Source organism: Sinohyriopsis cumingii, chromosome 18, assembly GCF_028554795.1.
Source record: "Sinohyriopsis cumingii isolate HCF-2022 chromosome 18, ASM2855479v2, whole genome shotgun sequence".
NCBI lineage: Eukaryota > Metazoa > Mollusca > Bivalvia > Unionida > Unionidae > Sinohyriopsis > Sinohyriopsis cumingii.
Genome location: NC_142978.1, coordinates 23,698,832 through 23,717,049, shown reverse-complemented (window position 1 = coordinate 23,717,049; position 18,218 = coordinate 23,698,832). Strand labels below are relative to the sequence as shown.

Below are 18,218 nucleotides of genomic sequence, written 5' to 3'. Positions count from 1 at the left end.
ATATATATATATATATATATATATATATATATACTTACGTAGCCCTAATTCATTTATGTTCCTTAGGGGGCGATGGAATTTCCTTCGCCCTGGGATGAAGAGCTTTACAAATATATCGTCACTGTACATGCATGTCAGCAACGAGGAGTTGTCATGAATAAATCCCACAACGCAAACTCCAAACAACATTAAATGGGCTCCAAGTGTTAGATTATTTTAACTTTTTTTCCCAGATGAATCGTGTAAATTGAATGAACTTTTAACCACCAGTTTCTAATTGATATTCAGTTGTACTTCTTTCTCTCAACGATAAACAGTGACAGTTTTCGGGTTAAACTTTTGAGTTAAATATAATGCTGAAAATTGCTCATTAGCGATTTTAATTCTCACCACACTTATAATCACGTTTCGTACCATCAAGAAATAGGGAATAAATGAGAGCAATTTTCGAACTGATATTCTGTGGTTATCGAAATATGGGCCCATCTTCTGCTGCAACGCAGACATGAATACAATATAAAAAATGAGAAACATATAAATCTTAAGTTTGACGATGTTACCCTCTCTATGATTCAACCGCTCTGTGATGATTAACCCCAGTTTCTTTTGTGCTTTATTTTTTGGTATGTTTCTGAGTTATAAACCGGATGAGTTCGCAATAAATTCGTTTTGTTATTTTTTTTTTACTTTTATCACAAGCAATAATAACCCTCCAAATGCATCCTAAGCCTAATTTATGTTCACTTATTTTGAGACTGGTTCCCATTTTATCATATAAATTTGTATCTTTAGTCTCATGACAGTCAGCTTTTATTGCGGATTAAAATGTGGGCTTTAGAATCACTTTTGTTGGAAACACACACGCCACAGAACTCGAAATCTGAGCTTGCGCCATGAAAAAGATCCATGTATTATTTAAAGGGTGAGGGACATAACTTTCACAGCACATGGAAGCTATCGGCTTTGAGAATCCCTTAGATTTATTTGGATGCGAGTTACCCAGAAATACATACTGTTCAGATCCCATTAGCATTTCTTATTTTATTGTGAGTTTTAAACCAAATGTTTTGGCGTAATATTTTTTTAGGTTTGTTCCATAGCCTATCGTTTGCAAAATAATCTGTACGAAATTAATAAATAAATCGTAAGTCTAAATCTCAACCTAATTATGTTTGAAGGTTACGTCTCGTACTAATTACTAGCAGACGATAAATCGCTCCTTGCTCATGTATTCCGATTAAAGCTCGTTTCAATTTCGATCAATGCTTACTCTTGCCCATCCCCGCCTAAAGACTACATCCCTCTGTTCAAAGCGATTAGGGTTAAAATCTCACTCTGATCAAGAGTGATGGCTAAATCTCACCCTAATCATATTTGAAGGCTAAATCTCGTTCTAATGACGATTTAACGTGAAATCTCACTCTAATGACACGCAGTTTAATTACGATTCAAAGTTAAAACTGGCCCTTAACACGAGAGTGGCCTAAAAATCTCGCTGTACTCACGATTGATGGTTCGATCTTGCTGTAATCACGATTGAAGGCTAAATCTCACCATAACCACGCGTGATGGCAAAATCTCGCTCTAATGACGACTGAAAGCTAAATCATTTCCCTGCTTTAACTTACACATTCTTGCTTTAAAGTCAGCTTCAAAATCGATAACGACCATTTGAAACCTATCTATTTTGGACAGCTTTTCATTTTTTCCCGCAAAATTCAGGTATTCGACAACAAAATAATAAAATGAAAATAAATGACTTGAATACTTTTCAATTTTCAGATTCTCCTATGTTCGGCAGGGTGGAACATTTCATCGCTCTTGGAATTGCCGCACTAAATACTGTATCATCTGTCGTTATTGCCATAAGGAACCTTTCCCTGTGCGTGGGTATTACGTCATTCATTACGTCAACGCTCATGATTATAGGTGAGGACAAAATTACCTTTATCTATGAAAGCATTCTGAGCAGACAAACAAACAAAACAGGCCAAAACATTTTTTTTTGCATATAATGACTGATATATAAAGGTGAGAAGAAAACATGTCCTTATGCGTGGCTTACATTGGTAGGTTTGTTGGTGTTTCATGTAACTTGGCTACATGATGCTGACGATTGCATATCGGTTCATTGAAGGGACGTAATCGATTTCTAGCAGTATTGGCACTAATCTGCACGTGTGTGCAATTATAGTTTCTGGTCTTAGACGACCATGTAGATGTACAGGTCTAATGTGCAGATTCGGTAATGCGAAGTCGGCCTGTCCTTACGCAGCCATAGGTACTATATCTTGGAGAAATTTCACCATTTATCTGGCATATTTCCGATTGGGGAAATTCTAATGCCCCGTTCACGCACACGAGCCTGTAATCTGGGCATTGTTTTGTCGTTGAAAAAAATTAATTATAAATTAATTAAAATTATCCGTTTTCTAACCACTTACTCCTTATCACTGCATCTAATGTATATCAGGAAAGCACAATTAAATACAGGTGGGTGGGGTATGGAACTCTAATTGTAAAAAAATAGCTACAACTTATGGTAATTGTGAGGTCCCATTTCTTTAAAATAAGTATCCTGGAACATTTAGCAGTGATTGTGTGAAATAATAATATCATTTTGTCCACAAACATTTATAAAGTGTACATTAATATAGAGCCTGTATGTAGTGAACATTAAATGTCACTGACACTTATGAATATCTATTTAGTGGCAAAAAGAAGTAATATAAGTTGAGGTTACACAAATTTGTAGTCCCAAACATTATGATGATCCCCAAAATGAACAATCTGGGTATAAACATGTATACATGTCATATTTATCGTCAAGTTACATGTTGCGCTGTGCTTGGTTTCACATTCACGATTATTGACAGTTGTTATTTGAATCACGTGCTTGCTCTGCGGGAGATGCTTTCTGACGCACTAGCGGAAACGCATACCACAGCTGTGATAGTTCTGATACTTCCTAGCAAACTCAATATGGGGCCGTTCTACAAATATTATGTACTTCTGAGAGAGTTATATATATATATATATATATATATATATATATATATATATATATATATATATATATATATATATATATATATTACTGTCATTTACTGTGGCTGAAATTTATTTGGATATTCTGCTTTTGGAAATTGTATGCTGGAGGTCGTGGGTTCGAACACCGGCCGAGTCATACCAAAGACTTACAAAAATGGTACTAACAGCTGCCTCGCTAGGCGCTCAGCATTAAGAGGTTAGTGTTAGGAATGGTCGGCCTGGTGTCAGGATAATGTGACTGGGTGGGACAACATGCTACATGTCTGTGGCATGATGCTCCAGTGCTAGACATCATTATAAACTGCCACATTGCAGACATAGTAGCGATATAACTGAAACATTGTTAAAAGCTACGTTAAAAATCCTCATCATACACACATACACACACACTTTTGGAAATTGCATATTAGCTAACTACACAGCTAACCAAAATGAATGTTTCCATTTGCTTGAAAAATCAGCCTAAATTACTATAAAGAAACAAATTTTGCCAGACTAAACAATATCAGGTTCTGAAACTGCAATGAATGAATTATAAAATATAGAAAAAGATGAAAGAAAGTTATCGGCTCTTTTTACAATTTACATCTGAAGTTCACAAAGTCAAAATGACCAATCGGGACATAGCAACTTTGACAGGTACACATATGAAGAGAGACCATATAGACAGTCTATAACCCAAATTACACCCATCAATCATACACTAAAATAAAATGAATTAAATGTAATTTTAAAAATACACAAGATATACATTATTAAAAATAGCCAATATAAAAAGTGAGGAAAACATGAGGAATTTCTTTTTTAATAAAAATCTAACCGTATGCCAAATAGGAAACTGTAGAGTGTTACATATATCAGAAGAAATAAACTTGAGCGGATAAATATTTACAAGCGGTCAGTGAAGAGAGGACAAAAGTAAAATGTAAAACAGATAAAGTCATTTCATAGTGCTTATTTTAGGAATGTTTCGTACTTTCCTTCACTGTTAAATCTATTAACAACTACAATTGTACTTTCAATATGGAAGGTTTGATAGCCATCGGGTACACGTGTGTAATATGACTGTCAAAAGACCGGGATGACCGGAAGAAGACCACTATGGCAGCCCCCATTAACATGGCATTGTGATGTTTGCCACATGTATTGTATGCAAGGCCCAATGTATATAAAAATGTAAAGCTCGTTGCATCTTGCTAAGTCTTCACGCAACAAGATAATTACAGTGCAATAGTTCGATGCTTTATATTAAGCTGCCTAATTTAGCTTTATAAATATAGGTAATGCAAAACAGTTAGTCCCTGACAATTCAAATAACAGTTTGTTTAACTTAATAATTGATAACTTTTAACTTCTTACGTGATATCGGGCTATACCCCATCCGCCCATCCTGTTTAGCTTATCTTACGCGCATTACCAATAGCCCCTTAAGATCAGTCTCAGAGTTACCGATAAATAAACGAACACGAGCAAGACATGGTGCATACCGGATTACACTTGACTGAACATGTTGGTAGCTTTTCTCTTGGTCATTGAGTTCCTAGCCGTATTGTACAGATATATCCGTCAGATATATGCAGCACAGTTTGAATACCCTTGTTTACATAATGTAAACAAATTCCCGGTATCATGGAGATACAGTTTATAGTCACATTTAGGAGGAAAGTACAAGCAGATGATTTTATATTGCAAAGAAACCAAAATTACATGCAAGCATGGCTAAGATTCAGTGGATATTCTTCTGTAATAATTCAGAAAAAAATGAAATGACTTAACTCTCGTACTATCAATATCTTGGAAGAAAGAGATGTAATAGCAGTCTTAATTTAAATTTTATTAATGTTCATTGATGACAAATATTTTGAATATATTTTGAATTCAGCGTAACAATAAAAAGAGGATTTTACATGACTTTTCAAGGCATATTGTAATACGGCAATGTGGTGTCTTTACCGAGCGAATCCAACTCTGGTGTGAATTCGGTTAGAAGTCATTCGTTTTCCCCTTATTTCCAAGGATTTATCGACAACAACAATTGTCTACTGCAAATTCCAAACGCGCCCAGATTATAAATATTTTTTTCCTTAAATCAACCACAAGTGACAACTTCACAACTTCACAATTTCATGGCCACCTCACAATTGCATGGTTTCCTTTTGTTACATTTCCGTAAATTAGCGCCACTACTTCACGCGGTGAAAATATAAATACAACTCAAACACTAAATACACAGATCTATTTTCCTATTCTATCCCAAAGTCAGCGATATGATTTTAAGCCACATTTCTCGTGTAACACTACGCCATAATTACCTTCATAGCAACAATAAAAGGCGTCTCCAGATAATGGAACAATCCCTTTTCAGCTACCCCACTGTACAAATTATCAGTCCTATCACAAATATTTCACGTGGAGATATATAATCGATCAACACAATTAGATTTTAATAGGAACTACTTGGCCCCATGCCCATTTTGACGGCTTTCACCTGACCTCACTACGAAATCAAACCACTCCATCATGAAATTTCATTAATACTGCAGTCTGGGACGCTTGGCCCTAGCAACTGGCTATTTACTCGGGGTGAGGAATATTTCCCCAACAACGATTTCCCATAATCGAACAAGTAATTACAAAACGCTAATAAATCTTAAAAATGGAGACGTATATATAAATGGCGCATACCACAAATTTATGGCATTATGAAAGTGCTGAAATGATTCGATTAATATTTTAAAGTGTGGCCTGCATGCACAAAACAGACTTATTATATTATTCACTATCAAAGAGTTCCTTACAATGTCTCGTGCTCTGGTACCTAAATGACCTTGCGAAGTGTTATGTCACAGTATGTCATAATGACGCTAATATTTGTGAAGACTATATATGTGTTTTGTTCAGAGTCGACAGAAACGACGAGTTTGATGGCGCAGGGATCTGTCATTTCAGCCATGCCATGACTTTCTCATGCGCCATATCAAACAAATTCTTTCCACCGAACCGGAACAAGAGATAAACATGGTTTCGTATTTATTGTATGATCTCTCTATCTGTCTCTCTGTCACTGTCTCTGTCTCTCTCTTTGTCTCTGTCTCTCTCTGTCTCTCTCCTAAATATATGTGTTGGGATTTATACAATTTAGATTTAGTGTTTCTACAAAAATCGAAACAGAGACTGCATTGAGAACACATAAATAACTCCCATATGGGTGTAATATAGTCATATTGGTTGGACATCTGTATGACCGCCCTATCCACCAGATAAGTAGATATGCGTAGCGGAAACTGACTAATTTATAACGATGCAGTATTACGTATGCTTTTCGATCAGTGAACTTTTTCTAAACCACTGAATAAAATAAAATATATTGAATTTGATGGATATGTATTTTATGAATACATTCAATTCAAAATTCTATAAAAAAAGTGTTTGATCTGTAAGTGCTTATAAAGTGGGTTTATTAGCTACACAGTCGTCGGGTTTCTCGCTGACTTGTCAGTGAAAGAAAGCAAATAATGAATTCCATTGTAACCTGTATATGATCATTTGTGTTCTAATATTTCTTCAAGTGCATTATTCGGTTCAGGGCATTTAATAGGTGCATTTCTTCTTGTCATGTTGGATGCCAGCATTGATTGATCTTTTATTAAACGTAATGTTACTTTTTCCTCCTTGTACTTAGTAGTAAGGCTTGGGTTGAATATGATCAGCATATACACGTGTATTACTATCTCAGTTTGGGTCATTCTAAGAGCTTTAATGTTGATTATCTTCTAACTGCTTTCACCTCTCTCTCCATTATTCATGAATATACTTCTTTCAACTGAGCTTATGTCTGCCATATTTGTCATATATCTGTGAAACCAGTTCAGTACTTCATGTAATTGAAATTTCGAGATATGTATGTACAGTTTTAGGTGACTATTTAAAACTGATCTCACACCATAAACGAAACATTTATCTTCAGTTTGTATCTAAATCCAAGGTTCTTTATTCCTTTAGTCAATCAGGCGTAGCTGTATGCCAATTTCCACCGAGCCGATGATACCTGTCAATCTTTGATATTAAATATTCGATTATACTTAAAATACGTTTTTTACTTTCACTTATTTTCTGTAAATCTTTGGTTTGTACACTGACAAATTAACGTCAAATAACATCATTACATTTCTATTCCTATGTTTGTAGGTTTGTAGGTTTTTTCCCTATGGTTAAATCTCTGTACGGAAGTTACTCCACTTCATTAAATATAATTGAACTTTTACAAAATTCAATTCTCTCATTTAGCATGCTATGCAGTTCTTCAAGCATGACTGAATTTCATTGAAAAATGTAAAAATTTCTTGATTGTTATCATCGTAAAATTTTCAGTCATTTGCACTTTGCTTCGATGATTTTATACGTTTCTCTGTTATGATTCAGTATGCATTTTGCTTTTGTAAACGTGTTGTTTCCTTTTCTAGTTGCAGCACTTAATAGTTTGTGGCTTAAAAGTAAAATGTTGTTGTTGTTGTTCTAGGGTTTAACGCCATTTTTAAGCACAAGATAGGCTATATATGGCGGCCAGTATAACTGGTGGAGGAAGAACCCTGGAAAACCCAGGGAAGAACCACCGACCCACGAGAAGCTACTGGCAGGCTTTCCCACGTACCCACGCTAGCCGAGCCTTGGACTCGAACACACGCAGACAGAGGTGAGATGGCAGTGATCCGGAACGGTGAGTTCTTTAGACCACTCGGCCACTCGGGGCCCCAAAAGTAAAATGTATTAATTTAGACCTACAAAGGAAGAAGCTTTTATTCACAAAGGAATTAACAAAACGTGAGTAAAAAGAATCTGACATTCGATAAGCACAAAGACTGCGTATTCAATTATAAGGAAAATTACCAGGAGGTGGATTACTCTTACCATACAAACTAGAATCATACCATCAGAATGAAGTGATTAATCTTACCATACAAACTACTCTTACCATACAAACTAGAATCATACGATCAGAATGAAGTAATTACTCTTACCATACAAATTCGAATCATACCATCAGAATGAAGTAATTACTTTTACCATACAAACTAGAATCATACCATCAGAATGAAGTAATTACTCTTACCATACAAACTAGAATCATGCCATCAGAATGAAGTAATTACTCTTACCATACAAACTAGAATCATGCCATCAGAATGAGTTAATTACTCTTACCATACAATTTAGGATCATACCATCAGAATGAAGTAATTTCTCTTACCGTACAAACTAGATTCATACCATCAGAATGAGCATGACCGTGTTGTCTATATATGACGAAACGCATTTTGTTGGTTGACAACATACTTACATTACCGAACGGATATGTTATTACTTCATAGTTAAAAGGAAAATTGAGTTTCATTCAAAATAATAACCTTTCATGCTTCGCCTGTGACGAGATTCATTTCGGTGGAGATAGTTTCCACTATTGTTTGTCCTTGCTTTAGAAAGCCACCAAAAGTAGGCTTTGATTGCTTTTGTACGATTAGCTATATTGATCCTTCACAATGTCTTGCACTAAAATCTAGTTTAGTAACGCTAATTGCTTTATTTTCTGTCATCATGATTCCCACAGTCATCAATTAGAAACAAAGTACTGGTTATTTGTTACGTATCAACCTGTAATTCTAACAACGTATCGTTTTTATAGTCAGGGTATATCACGATAGTCTTTTCCTATCTTAGAGAAACCAATTTCTCTCTAAGTCTTGTTCCATGGCAAACTTGGGCAGATTTCTTTGATGTATAAAAACAATTTCGGCATATCGTCTTTACTTAACACAAATAATATCTTCACCAATTACATAGCCCATAAATTATCGTATTATGAGGTTCATTGAAATGTATTACAAATACTTAAAATATAATTAAATTAATGTGAATATTTTGAATGTTAGCCAAAACATCGAACACAAGACAAATATATACTTTGTCAATATCAGAAATAACCTTTATTTTTAGTTGTAGACGGATAGCTTCTTGTATCAAATCAAGCCATAGGCAAGTATTGTCTGTGCAAAGTGTTGTTAATACAAACATTGCTAAGTTATTGTTTAGCTTGATTGTTTAAAGAGAACCCTTCAAATACACTAGTGTAGGCTGATACTTTTCTGAGTTAAGAAACTTCTTATGGATGACTATCTTCACTCTTATTACACAGTATTTATCACCTACACTCTTATTACACATTATCAAATCATCTCCAATCTTATTACAAATCATCAAATCACATATTCCGTTCTTATCACACAGTATCAAATAACCTTGCCAACTCTTATTACACATTACCAAATCATCTAAACTCTTATTACAAAGTATCCAATCACCTTCTTCGCTCTTTTCACATAGTATCGAATCACATTCTCCACTCTTGCTACACATTATCAAATCACCTTCTCCACTCTCATTACACAGTATCAAATCACCTTCTCCACTCTTATTACACAGTATCAAAACACATCTAATCTAATTACACAGTATCAAATCACCTGCTCCACTCTTTTTACACAGTATCAAATCGCCTTCACCACTCTTGTTACACAGCATTAAATCACCTTCTCCACTCTTAATGCACATTATCAAATCACTTTCTCCACTCTTATCACACAGTATCAACTCACCCTCTCCAGTCTTATTACACAGTATCAAATCACTTTCTCCACGCTTTCTTTCACAATTATTAAATCACATTCTCCACTGTTATAACACAGTATCAAATCACCTTCTCTATTCTCATAACACATTATCAAATCACCTTTTCATTTTTATTACACAGTATCGACTCATCTTCTCCACTCTTCTTACACAGTACAAATCACCTTTTCCACTGTCTTTACTCAGAATCAAATCATTTTCGCTACTCTTTTTACACATTATCAAATCACGTACACTCTTTTTGCACAGTATCATATCACCTTCTCCACTATTATTACACAGTATCAAATCATCTTCTCCACTTTACTACAAAAGTGTCAAATCAGCTTCTCCACTCGTATTACACAGTATACATTCACCTTCTTCACTCTTATACACAGTATCAAATCACTTTCTCCACTCTTATTAAACAGTATTAAATCACCTTCTCCACTCTTCATACAGAGTATCAAATCGTCTTCTCCACTCTGTTTGCACGGTATCAAATCATTTTCTCCACTCTTATTATACAGTATCAAATCAGCTTTTCGACTCTTATTACACAGTATCAAATCACCTTCTCCACTCTTATTGCACGGTATCAAATCATTTTCTCAGCTCTTATTACACAGTATCAAATCACCTTCTCCACTCTTCATACGTAGTATCAAATCGTCTTCTCCACTCTGTTTGCACGGTATCAAATCATTTTCTCCACTCTTATTAGACAGCATCAAATCAGTTTTTCGACTCTTATTACACAGTATCAAATCATTTCCTCCGCTCTTAGTAAACAATATCAAATCTCCTTCTCCACTCTAATTACACAGCATCAAATCACCTTCTCCACTCTTCATACATAATATCAAATTGTCTTCTCCACTCTGTTTGCACGGTATCAAATCATTTTCTCCGCTCTTATTACACAGTATCAAATCACCTTCTCCACTCTTCATACATAGTATCAAATCGTCTTCTCCACTCTGTTTGCACGGTATCAAATCCTTTTCTCCACTCTTATTATACAGTATCAAATCAGTTTTTCGACTCTTATTACACAGTATCAAATCACCTTCTCCACTCTTAATGCACAGTATCAAATCTCCATTCTTATTACACAGTATCAAATCACCTTCTCCACTCTTCATACACAGTATCAAATCATTTTCTCCGCTCTTATTACACAGTATCACATCACCTTCTCCACTCTTCATACACAGTATCAAATCAACTCCTCCACTCTGTTTGCACGGTATCAAATCATTTTCTCCACTCTTATTAGACAGTATCAAATCAGTTTTTCGACTCTTATTACACAGTATCAAATCACCTTCTCCACTCTGTATGCACAGTATCAAATCATTTTCTCTGCTCTAAGTAAAACAATATCGAATCTCCTTCTCTACTCTAATTACACAGTATCAAATCACCTTCTCCACTCTTCATACATAGTATCAAATCGTCTTCTCCACTCTTATTACACAGTATCAAATCACTTTCGTCACTCTTATTACACTTTATCAAATCACTTTCTCCACTCTTATTGCACAGTATCAAATCTCCAGTCTTATTACACATTGTCAAATCACCTTCTTGACTCTTATTACACAGTATCAAATCACATTCACCACTCTTATTACACAGTATCAAATCACATTCACCACTCTTATTACACAGTATCAAATCACATTCACCACTCTTATTACACAGTATCAAATCACATTCACCACTCTTATTACACAGTATCGATTTACCTTCTACTTTCTTTCTACACAGTACCAAATTACCTTTACTCTTATTACACAGTATGAAATTATTTTCAATCTTATTACACATTATCAAATCACTTTCACCACTCTTTTTATACAGTATATATTTACCTTCTCCACTCTTATTACATTGTATCAAATTACCTTCACTCTTATTATACAGTATCGAATCACTTTCACCATCTTATTGTACAGTATCAATTTACCTTCTCCACTCTTATTACACAGTGTCAAATTACCTTCACTCTTATTGTACAGTATCAATTTACCTTCTCCACTCTTATTACACAGTGTCAAATTACCTTCACTCTTATTGTACAATATCAATTTACCTTCTCCACTCTTACTACACAGTGTCAAATTACCTTCACTCGCATTACACTGTATAAAATCACTTTCACCACTCTATTACACATTATCAAATCACCTTCTCCATTCGTATTTTTCGTGATTAAAACACTGTCCATTCTGGGACAATTCAGTGTCAGCTTAGTTAAAGATGTATTGACTGCTATTTCCTCGATACTTTCCGTATCTATACTTCTTATTTATCAGCTGAAAAATTTGTTTGGTTTTGGCTGTATTGTACTGTCGATTAATATTTTCTAATGCATACCATGGTTTCTTTCTTCAATCACTTTAGCTGATGTTTGAGTTACAATGGAAAATCTGAAACATACAATAGATGCAGTGCTCTGCTAGTATTAAGAATTCAAATGTTATTCTAAACTTTTTTTTCCGTACACCTCAAACTGTACCGCATCTATACCAGTAAAGTGTCTGTTATGCAACCTGATCTGAAACATTCTCAAATTTTCATTCCTAATACCTTGTTCAATCATATTTGTTCTCGCCAATGCAGGTAGCCACTAATTATACATTTACCTATTTGACGTATCTTGTTTCTGCTGTGCTAAATTGAAGTCATTTGACACACAATAAATAGCATAATGCCTGACCAAGGGGGAGACAACTGCTGAGTGCGAAAAACGACTTGTTTTTAAGAATACGTAACATATATTACTAGAGGTGTTACTTCTTAAGCAGAGTTTTAGTTATCTGCCCTTTATTGCCTTAGGTATATAGCTATTCCAATTGTTCAAATGGCAATCAGGTGACAAGTATCGCCTAGGGCAACACCCGATAAGATGAACTTGTCCAGCAGTGGACATTAATGTGTCTTGGGTAGACACCAAGGTTAGCAAGCTGTAAAGATGCATGGAGGGACCTTATTATCTGCAGTCTTGTTAAAACAGATTAGTAAAGATAACATGTGCTCAGTTATATTATGTATTTTAGACCGATTACCGTCACCGTCCGTATGTCTATATGTCTGTGTATCGTTCTACACCGTAAATTAAATATTCCTAATGGTACATTCAATTACACATTTCTATGTAAAACTGATTTTCTTTTTCTTCTTTGTCAAAATCCTTTCTACCAGAATAATATTGACAGCTCACACTCAGGACTAAAGTACTAGTTTAGGTATGGCTGATTTATTTTCTTTTGACGTGCCTGAGTATGACGCACAAGTTACACGGTTAGATACATGTTTGTTTACTCTCTTCTTTATGCAGACTTATTTTTCTTTACAATTGCTAATCTTGGGCTATTTTCTAATGGATTGAAGCATATTTAAATATGAGCCATGCAAATATAGATCTCAAAACAGATACATGTACGAACTGAAATACGTATACACTGGATTCCAAATCCACCACCTCCAAATCCCGAATTAAGAAAACAAACCAACAACAAACGTATGAAAAAAAGGTTATTGTAATTACGTAATACTAAAGAAATGCATTAAATAATTACACCGAATGACAGCCTAGCATTTCATGATGAATAAGGTTATTTTCAGATGGTAAAGATTTTTATTGATTTTAAGAAAATAAACAACAACAACAAAAAACAAAGTTCGTTGGTACTTTAGTTACTGGCAACGCTTGTAGTGGACCAGGAGAGTTTTTGTAAATGTATCGATGATCGTCTGGTCTTTAAATATATTTTAGCAAGCACGAAAATCGGGAAAATTGAGATCCTACCAATATAAGAAAGTGAAATCGCAGTATTTGATATGTAATACACTGTAGCGTAAATGGATTTCCTCATTACCAGAATATTAGCCATTTGGCTCCCTGTCAATCATTCAAGATTGTCTTTACATTAAGCTACCACGGGCTCCTAAGAACGAGACCAATGAATGCCGCTTACGAGATAGTAGAAATAAACCTCTCTAGAATTCAATAGGATGTGATGTTTCTCTGACATACAATCAATTATTCTGCCTTTGAGGATCAATTTCTTTCCCAATAACTATTATCCTAAATCAGATATTTTGCGCTGACTTTGTAACTAATCATGTTTCTTCATCGATTAGTTTCAGTCTAAGTAGACTGGTTGATGCAAGGTTAAATATCAAATATCACGGAGAAAAAGTTATTTGAGTGTAGACCTTTCGGTAAAAAAAAGTAGCAAGACACTCGGTATTTACCTGTGACACTCCGAGTTCAGTTCCTGGTGTTGACCACTGACAGATAAAGAAGCTACAGTTTATTGTCGGTTTTCCACAGGTGCTATGCACAATTTTACTTAAATGTATTTTTTAATATTTTGCTTTGAAAGAAGATGTTAAACACCGTTACTACCTCTTCATTTTGTTGTTATCGTTTCTGATAACCACACAGTGCTATTGTCTTTGTCATTGTTCTCGTCATATATGGCCACCACACAGTGACCACCATCACTTATTATCGTAGTCTTCGTAATTGTTATTATTATCTTTATTATTATTATTATTATTATTATTATCAGTATTGTCATCATCATCATCATTATTGTTATTATTATTATTATTATTATTATTATTATCATTTGCAGTGTCCATTTACACCTACGATAATGTCCAATCCAACATGGCGACATTAAGAATTCGATTTCCGGAATCAGCTGTTCACTTTGTTCAGTCCTGGTCCTTTTATCTGGTTTTCGTTGGGATTATACTAAATGTTGCATTTACGGTCACTTTCATGTTCACGTTGCTTCTTAATGCGGAGAAAAAGGCGACGAAATCGGATAAGGGTTTGGGACCAAAACCAGATTCGGAATCCAAAAGAAAATATGTGTACACAGTTGAGCACAGAGAACAAAATGCATACGATAATCTAGTTCCAGAGCTCAAGGAAGAAAATGCATACGATGATATAGTTACTGAAGCTGTACACGGACACACCTTGGAAAACATAACACATTTGTAAAGTTAGCGTACTGTGAGAAAACAGAGTCAATTGATATTTATTGACTATTATTTGTTTATTTGTAAATATTCTGAATGTGTAAGTGCTAACAAGTGTAACTAAATCAGAGAGGAACAGCGCATATCACATTGCTTAAACATATTTTAAATGTTGTCGATTGATCTAGCAACACGTGTGTGATAACAGAGCTATCAAACTCAAGAAACTAAATACAGTTAATGGTACAGTTACTGAGGTTGGCAAACAATATACTTGCGAGAATAGGAGCATTCATAGTTATCTATTGTTCTTGAGTAATACTTATTTATCGTGAAATTATGTGACTGAAGTTGTGTTAAATGACAACATACTGAGGGAAAAATTTATTCACACAAATTTACAATAAGCTATTTAATATTCCATCAGAGGGAAGATGTACTATTGAGCGAATGTACAGAATGCATCTGTGCTTCTGAAGAGGAGATTCTTCTTATTACCAATAATGCAACAAGCTTAATTATTCTGTTTGTCAATTTATTATTGACGGGGGTATATGCCGATTATATTAGTTACTTGATAATTGTCAGTAAGTTGAGATACACCAATGCCCTGAAGAAGCGTCATCAATGAGACATATTGTAATAATAATGGTCACAGGCTATTGAAGTTTTGTAAAGTTTCAGCTTTGAAAATCTGGAGCGGCCATTTTGAACTTTGCGTGGGTCACCAAAAGCAGGCACTATGGACTATTTCTGTCCGACTGTTATATTATGATATTATTATCCAAGTTTGACATCTTTGAACAGTGTTGTGTCAATACACATGGAACTCTGAGAACATTTGTCCGGGATTGGCAGTATTTCTAGTAATGATCGCTCTATACAAAGTCCAGATAAAATATAAAGATAAATCTGAGTCCTGGAAGAGTTCAAATTGACTCACGAAAAACCATTTCAGTGTTATGAATATTCGCATGACCAAATTCATAATTTGTAATCGGAGATATTTTTCTTTATAAAATCGAAATATTTGGTTTTGGTAAAGCTATTTAAGAACAAACATTGGTTTTGACTCTTCAGGATGCTGGTGAATATGTTGCTATGAAGACATTTATCGGAATATTGTGTGACAGGTATAGAACAGAATGCATCCAACTATACAATCACGGTTGATATATCGTGTAATATTGCAAATAAACGTTAGTTAGAGCACTGAGAACTGTTACAAGTTCTTGGTCTGGAGATTACCATGAAGAATATCTTGATGAAATGTTTATAAAATATATAAAAATATACTTCTCAAAGGGAAAGTATAGCAAATGCAGTATGTAGCTGCTCTCGCGCAAATTGACACAAAGATATGGAATTTATTAAGAGATAGAGGAAAGGTTGACTCCAGCAAGTTTTTAGACAAGGAGCAAAACCATCGCTTTTTCAGTCTTTTTTAATATCCAATATTACTACTGCTAAAACGGACTTTTGATACTACCACCAAAATAATGAAGGTTAAAACAGTAAATAGTGAAAACTAGCAGGACGAGCAAACAGCAAATTGTCATTGCATTAAATCTGAAAATGGAGCAAGTATTGATGGTTTAACTTCTGAATTTGTCAAACAGCTTCATGTTTTATATACCTTAGTTGATTCGTCAAATCTCTTAGTATCAGAAAATTGATGTGGAGCAATAATTAAAACTTTGCACAGAAATGTTACCTGTTAGCTCCCCCACTACACATACAAAAACAATTAAACAGACCTAAGCTTACTTCCAGTACAAAGTAAAATTTCCCCTACAATCTTGATCAGATGAATACATAACGGTCTGAATAAATTAATTTACTTGGTGATGACCTAGAGGATTACAAAAAATATTACAGTACTGTAGACATATTTGGAAATATCTTCTAAAACGCAATGACAGATTATATTGTACCGTAACAGATTTTGAGAAGACATACAATATAATAAATAGAGAAGATTTGTAACAAACATTTAATACAAATTTTAATTCTACAAGGTTACGTATGATGTAGGCAAAATATATACACTTAAAAACTTATATCAGGACTAACTGATAACTTTAATTACCCTTTTGGCAAACGGCAAGTTTGCATCCTTTCACCATTAGTTTTGTCCTAATTTTGTTATGAACTTCGAAGTGTATTGCCCAACTGCAGTCGTACAACTGTTGAAATGCAGCACTTAGACAACTTAAATCGTATTCAGATGAATGGGGATTAAAAGATTAAATGGGGATTAAAGGTTTATCTGGAAATAACTAATGGTCTGGTCTTCTTCAAACGATGCTAACTACAGAGGCAAGTACGCAATAATTATATTATTTAGAATCATACATAAAAAGTGGTTTCATATAATACTTACCTGGGGCTTTTATTCTCTTTACACGGTGTTATCTACAAAAGTCAACAATTCTTATTTGAACAGGTCTCTAAGGTAATATACTGTATCACAACCGAATTGATATAGACACCTGACCTGGAATGCAAAATATTAATGAATTGAATACATGAAGAGTTTTAAAATTTAGCCAAGAACAAAGTCTAGAATTTTTGTAATGTGATCTTTTATTTATTTACAGATTATTTGATTGCCATAGAGATAATGATACATGCATGTAATACATATATGTTAGTAAATTATTAACCTAGAAGACAAGAAACGGGAAAATGAAAGGTAAGAGGGATGGAAGAGATAAATTATTGAATAGAAAAAGAAATGGTTTGCATTAACAATTTCAAGATACTATATCAATACATATTATAAATTAGTAATTCTAAAAAGTTAAATATGACAAGCATGCATAAACAGTCATACTCATGTAAAAAAAATCCTATACACATATATACACATGTATCTATACCCACATATTTCTGCATATATGTGCATCCCTGCAGCATGCACGTACGAGAAAGGGAGTGAGAGAAAAAGGGTGATATTTTGCAGAGTCAACATTTCTTTCAGTGATCACCTTATTCTACTATCATAGCCATTACTCTTTTTACCAATAAAATATGTTTTCACATGATTCTACTTAGTAAATAACTTTTGTACTTTTGGATCTTCCATGTAAGTCTAATTAGCTTCCAATTTAAAATGAAATATGAAATCAAAGTAGAGCTCATGCATGTCTGGCTTTTGTTTTGATAGTTTGATCTAGATATAATATATTTTGCTAGTAATACTACTAGATTTAAAAAATTCGACTGGCAAATTTAAAAATATAATAGGATTTTTAGAATTCTCGAAATTCACTCCAATCCCAGTTGTAAAAAAAAATGTAAAACCCTCCTCCAAAATTGTTTTGCAACAAAGCAGTTGCAACATAAATGTTCATCGTTTCTTCCTCGCTGTTACAGAAAGAACACCTTTTGTCAGCTACGAAACCAATTTTTAATAGAAAACTAGTCAGCATGTTATGGTTAATTATAAACTGGAGTCACCATAATTTGGATCCAAAGTAACTTTATAAAAA

The 18,218-nt window shown here is 34.2% G+C and overlaps 1 protein-coding gene across 1 annotated transcript in view; it reads left to right on the top strand.

The window, feature by feature from the left end:
• Positions 1-17,771, top strand: part of LOC149776224 (uncharacterized) — a 40,133-nt gene extending 22,362 nt beyond the window's left edge. Inside the window, exons 2-3 of the mRNA XM_089942620.1 lie at positions 1,783-1,929; positions 14,370-17,771. Coding sequence (XP_089798746.1) covers positions 1,783-1,929; positions 14,370-14,746 — 524 coding nt within the window. The 3' untranslated portion in view covers positions 14,747-17,771. The remainder of the gene's footprint in view (positions 1-1,782; positions 1,930-14,369) is intronic.
• Positions 17,772-18,218: the final 447 nt, after the last annotated feature.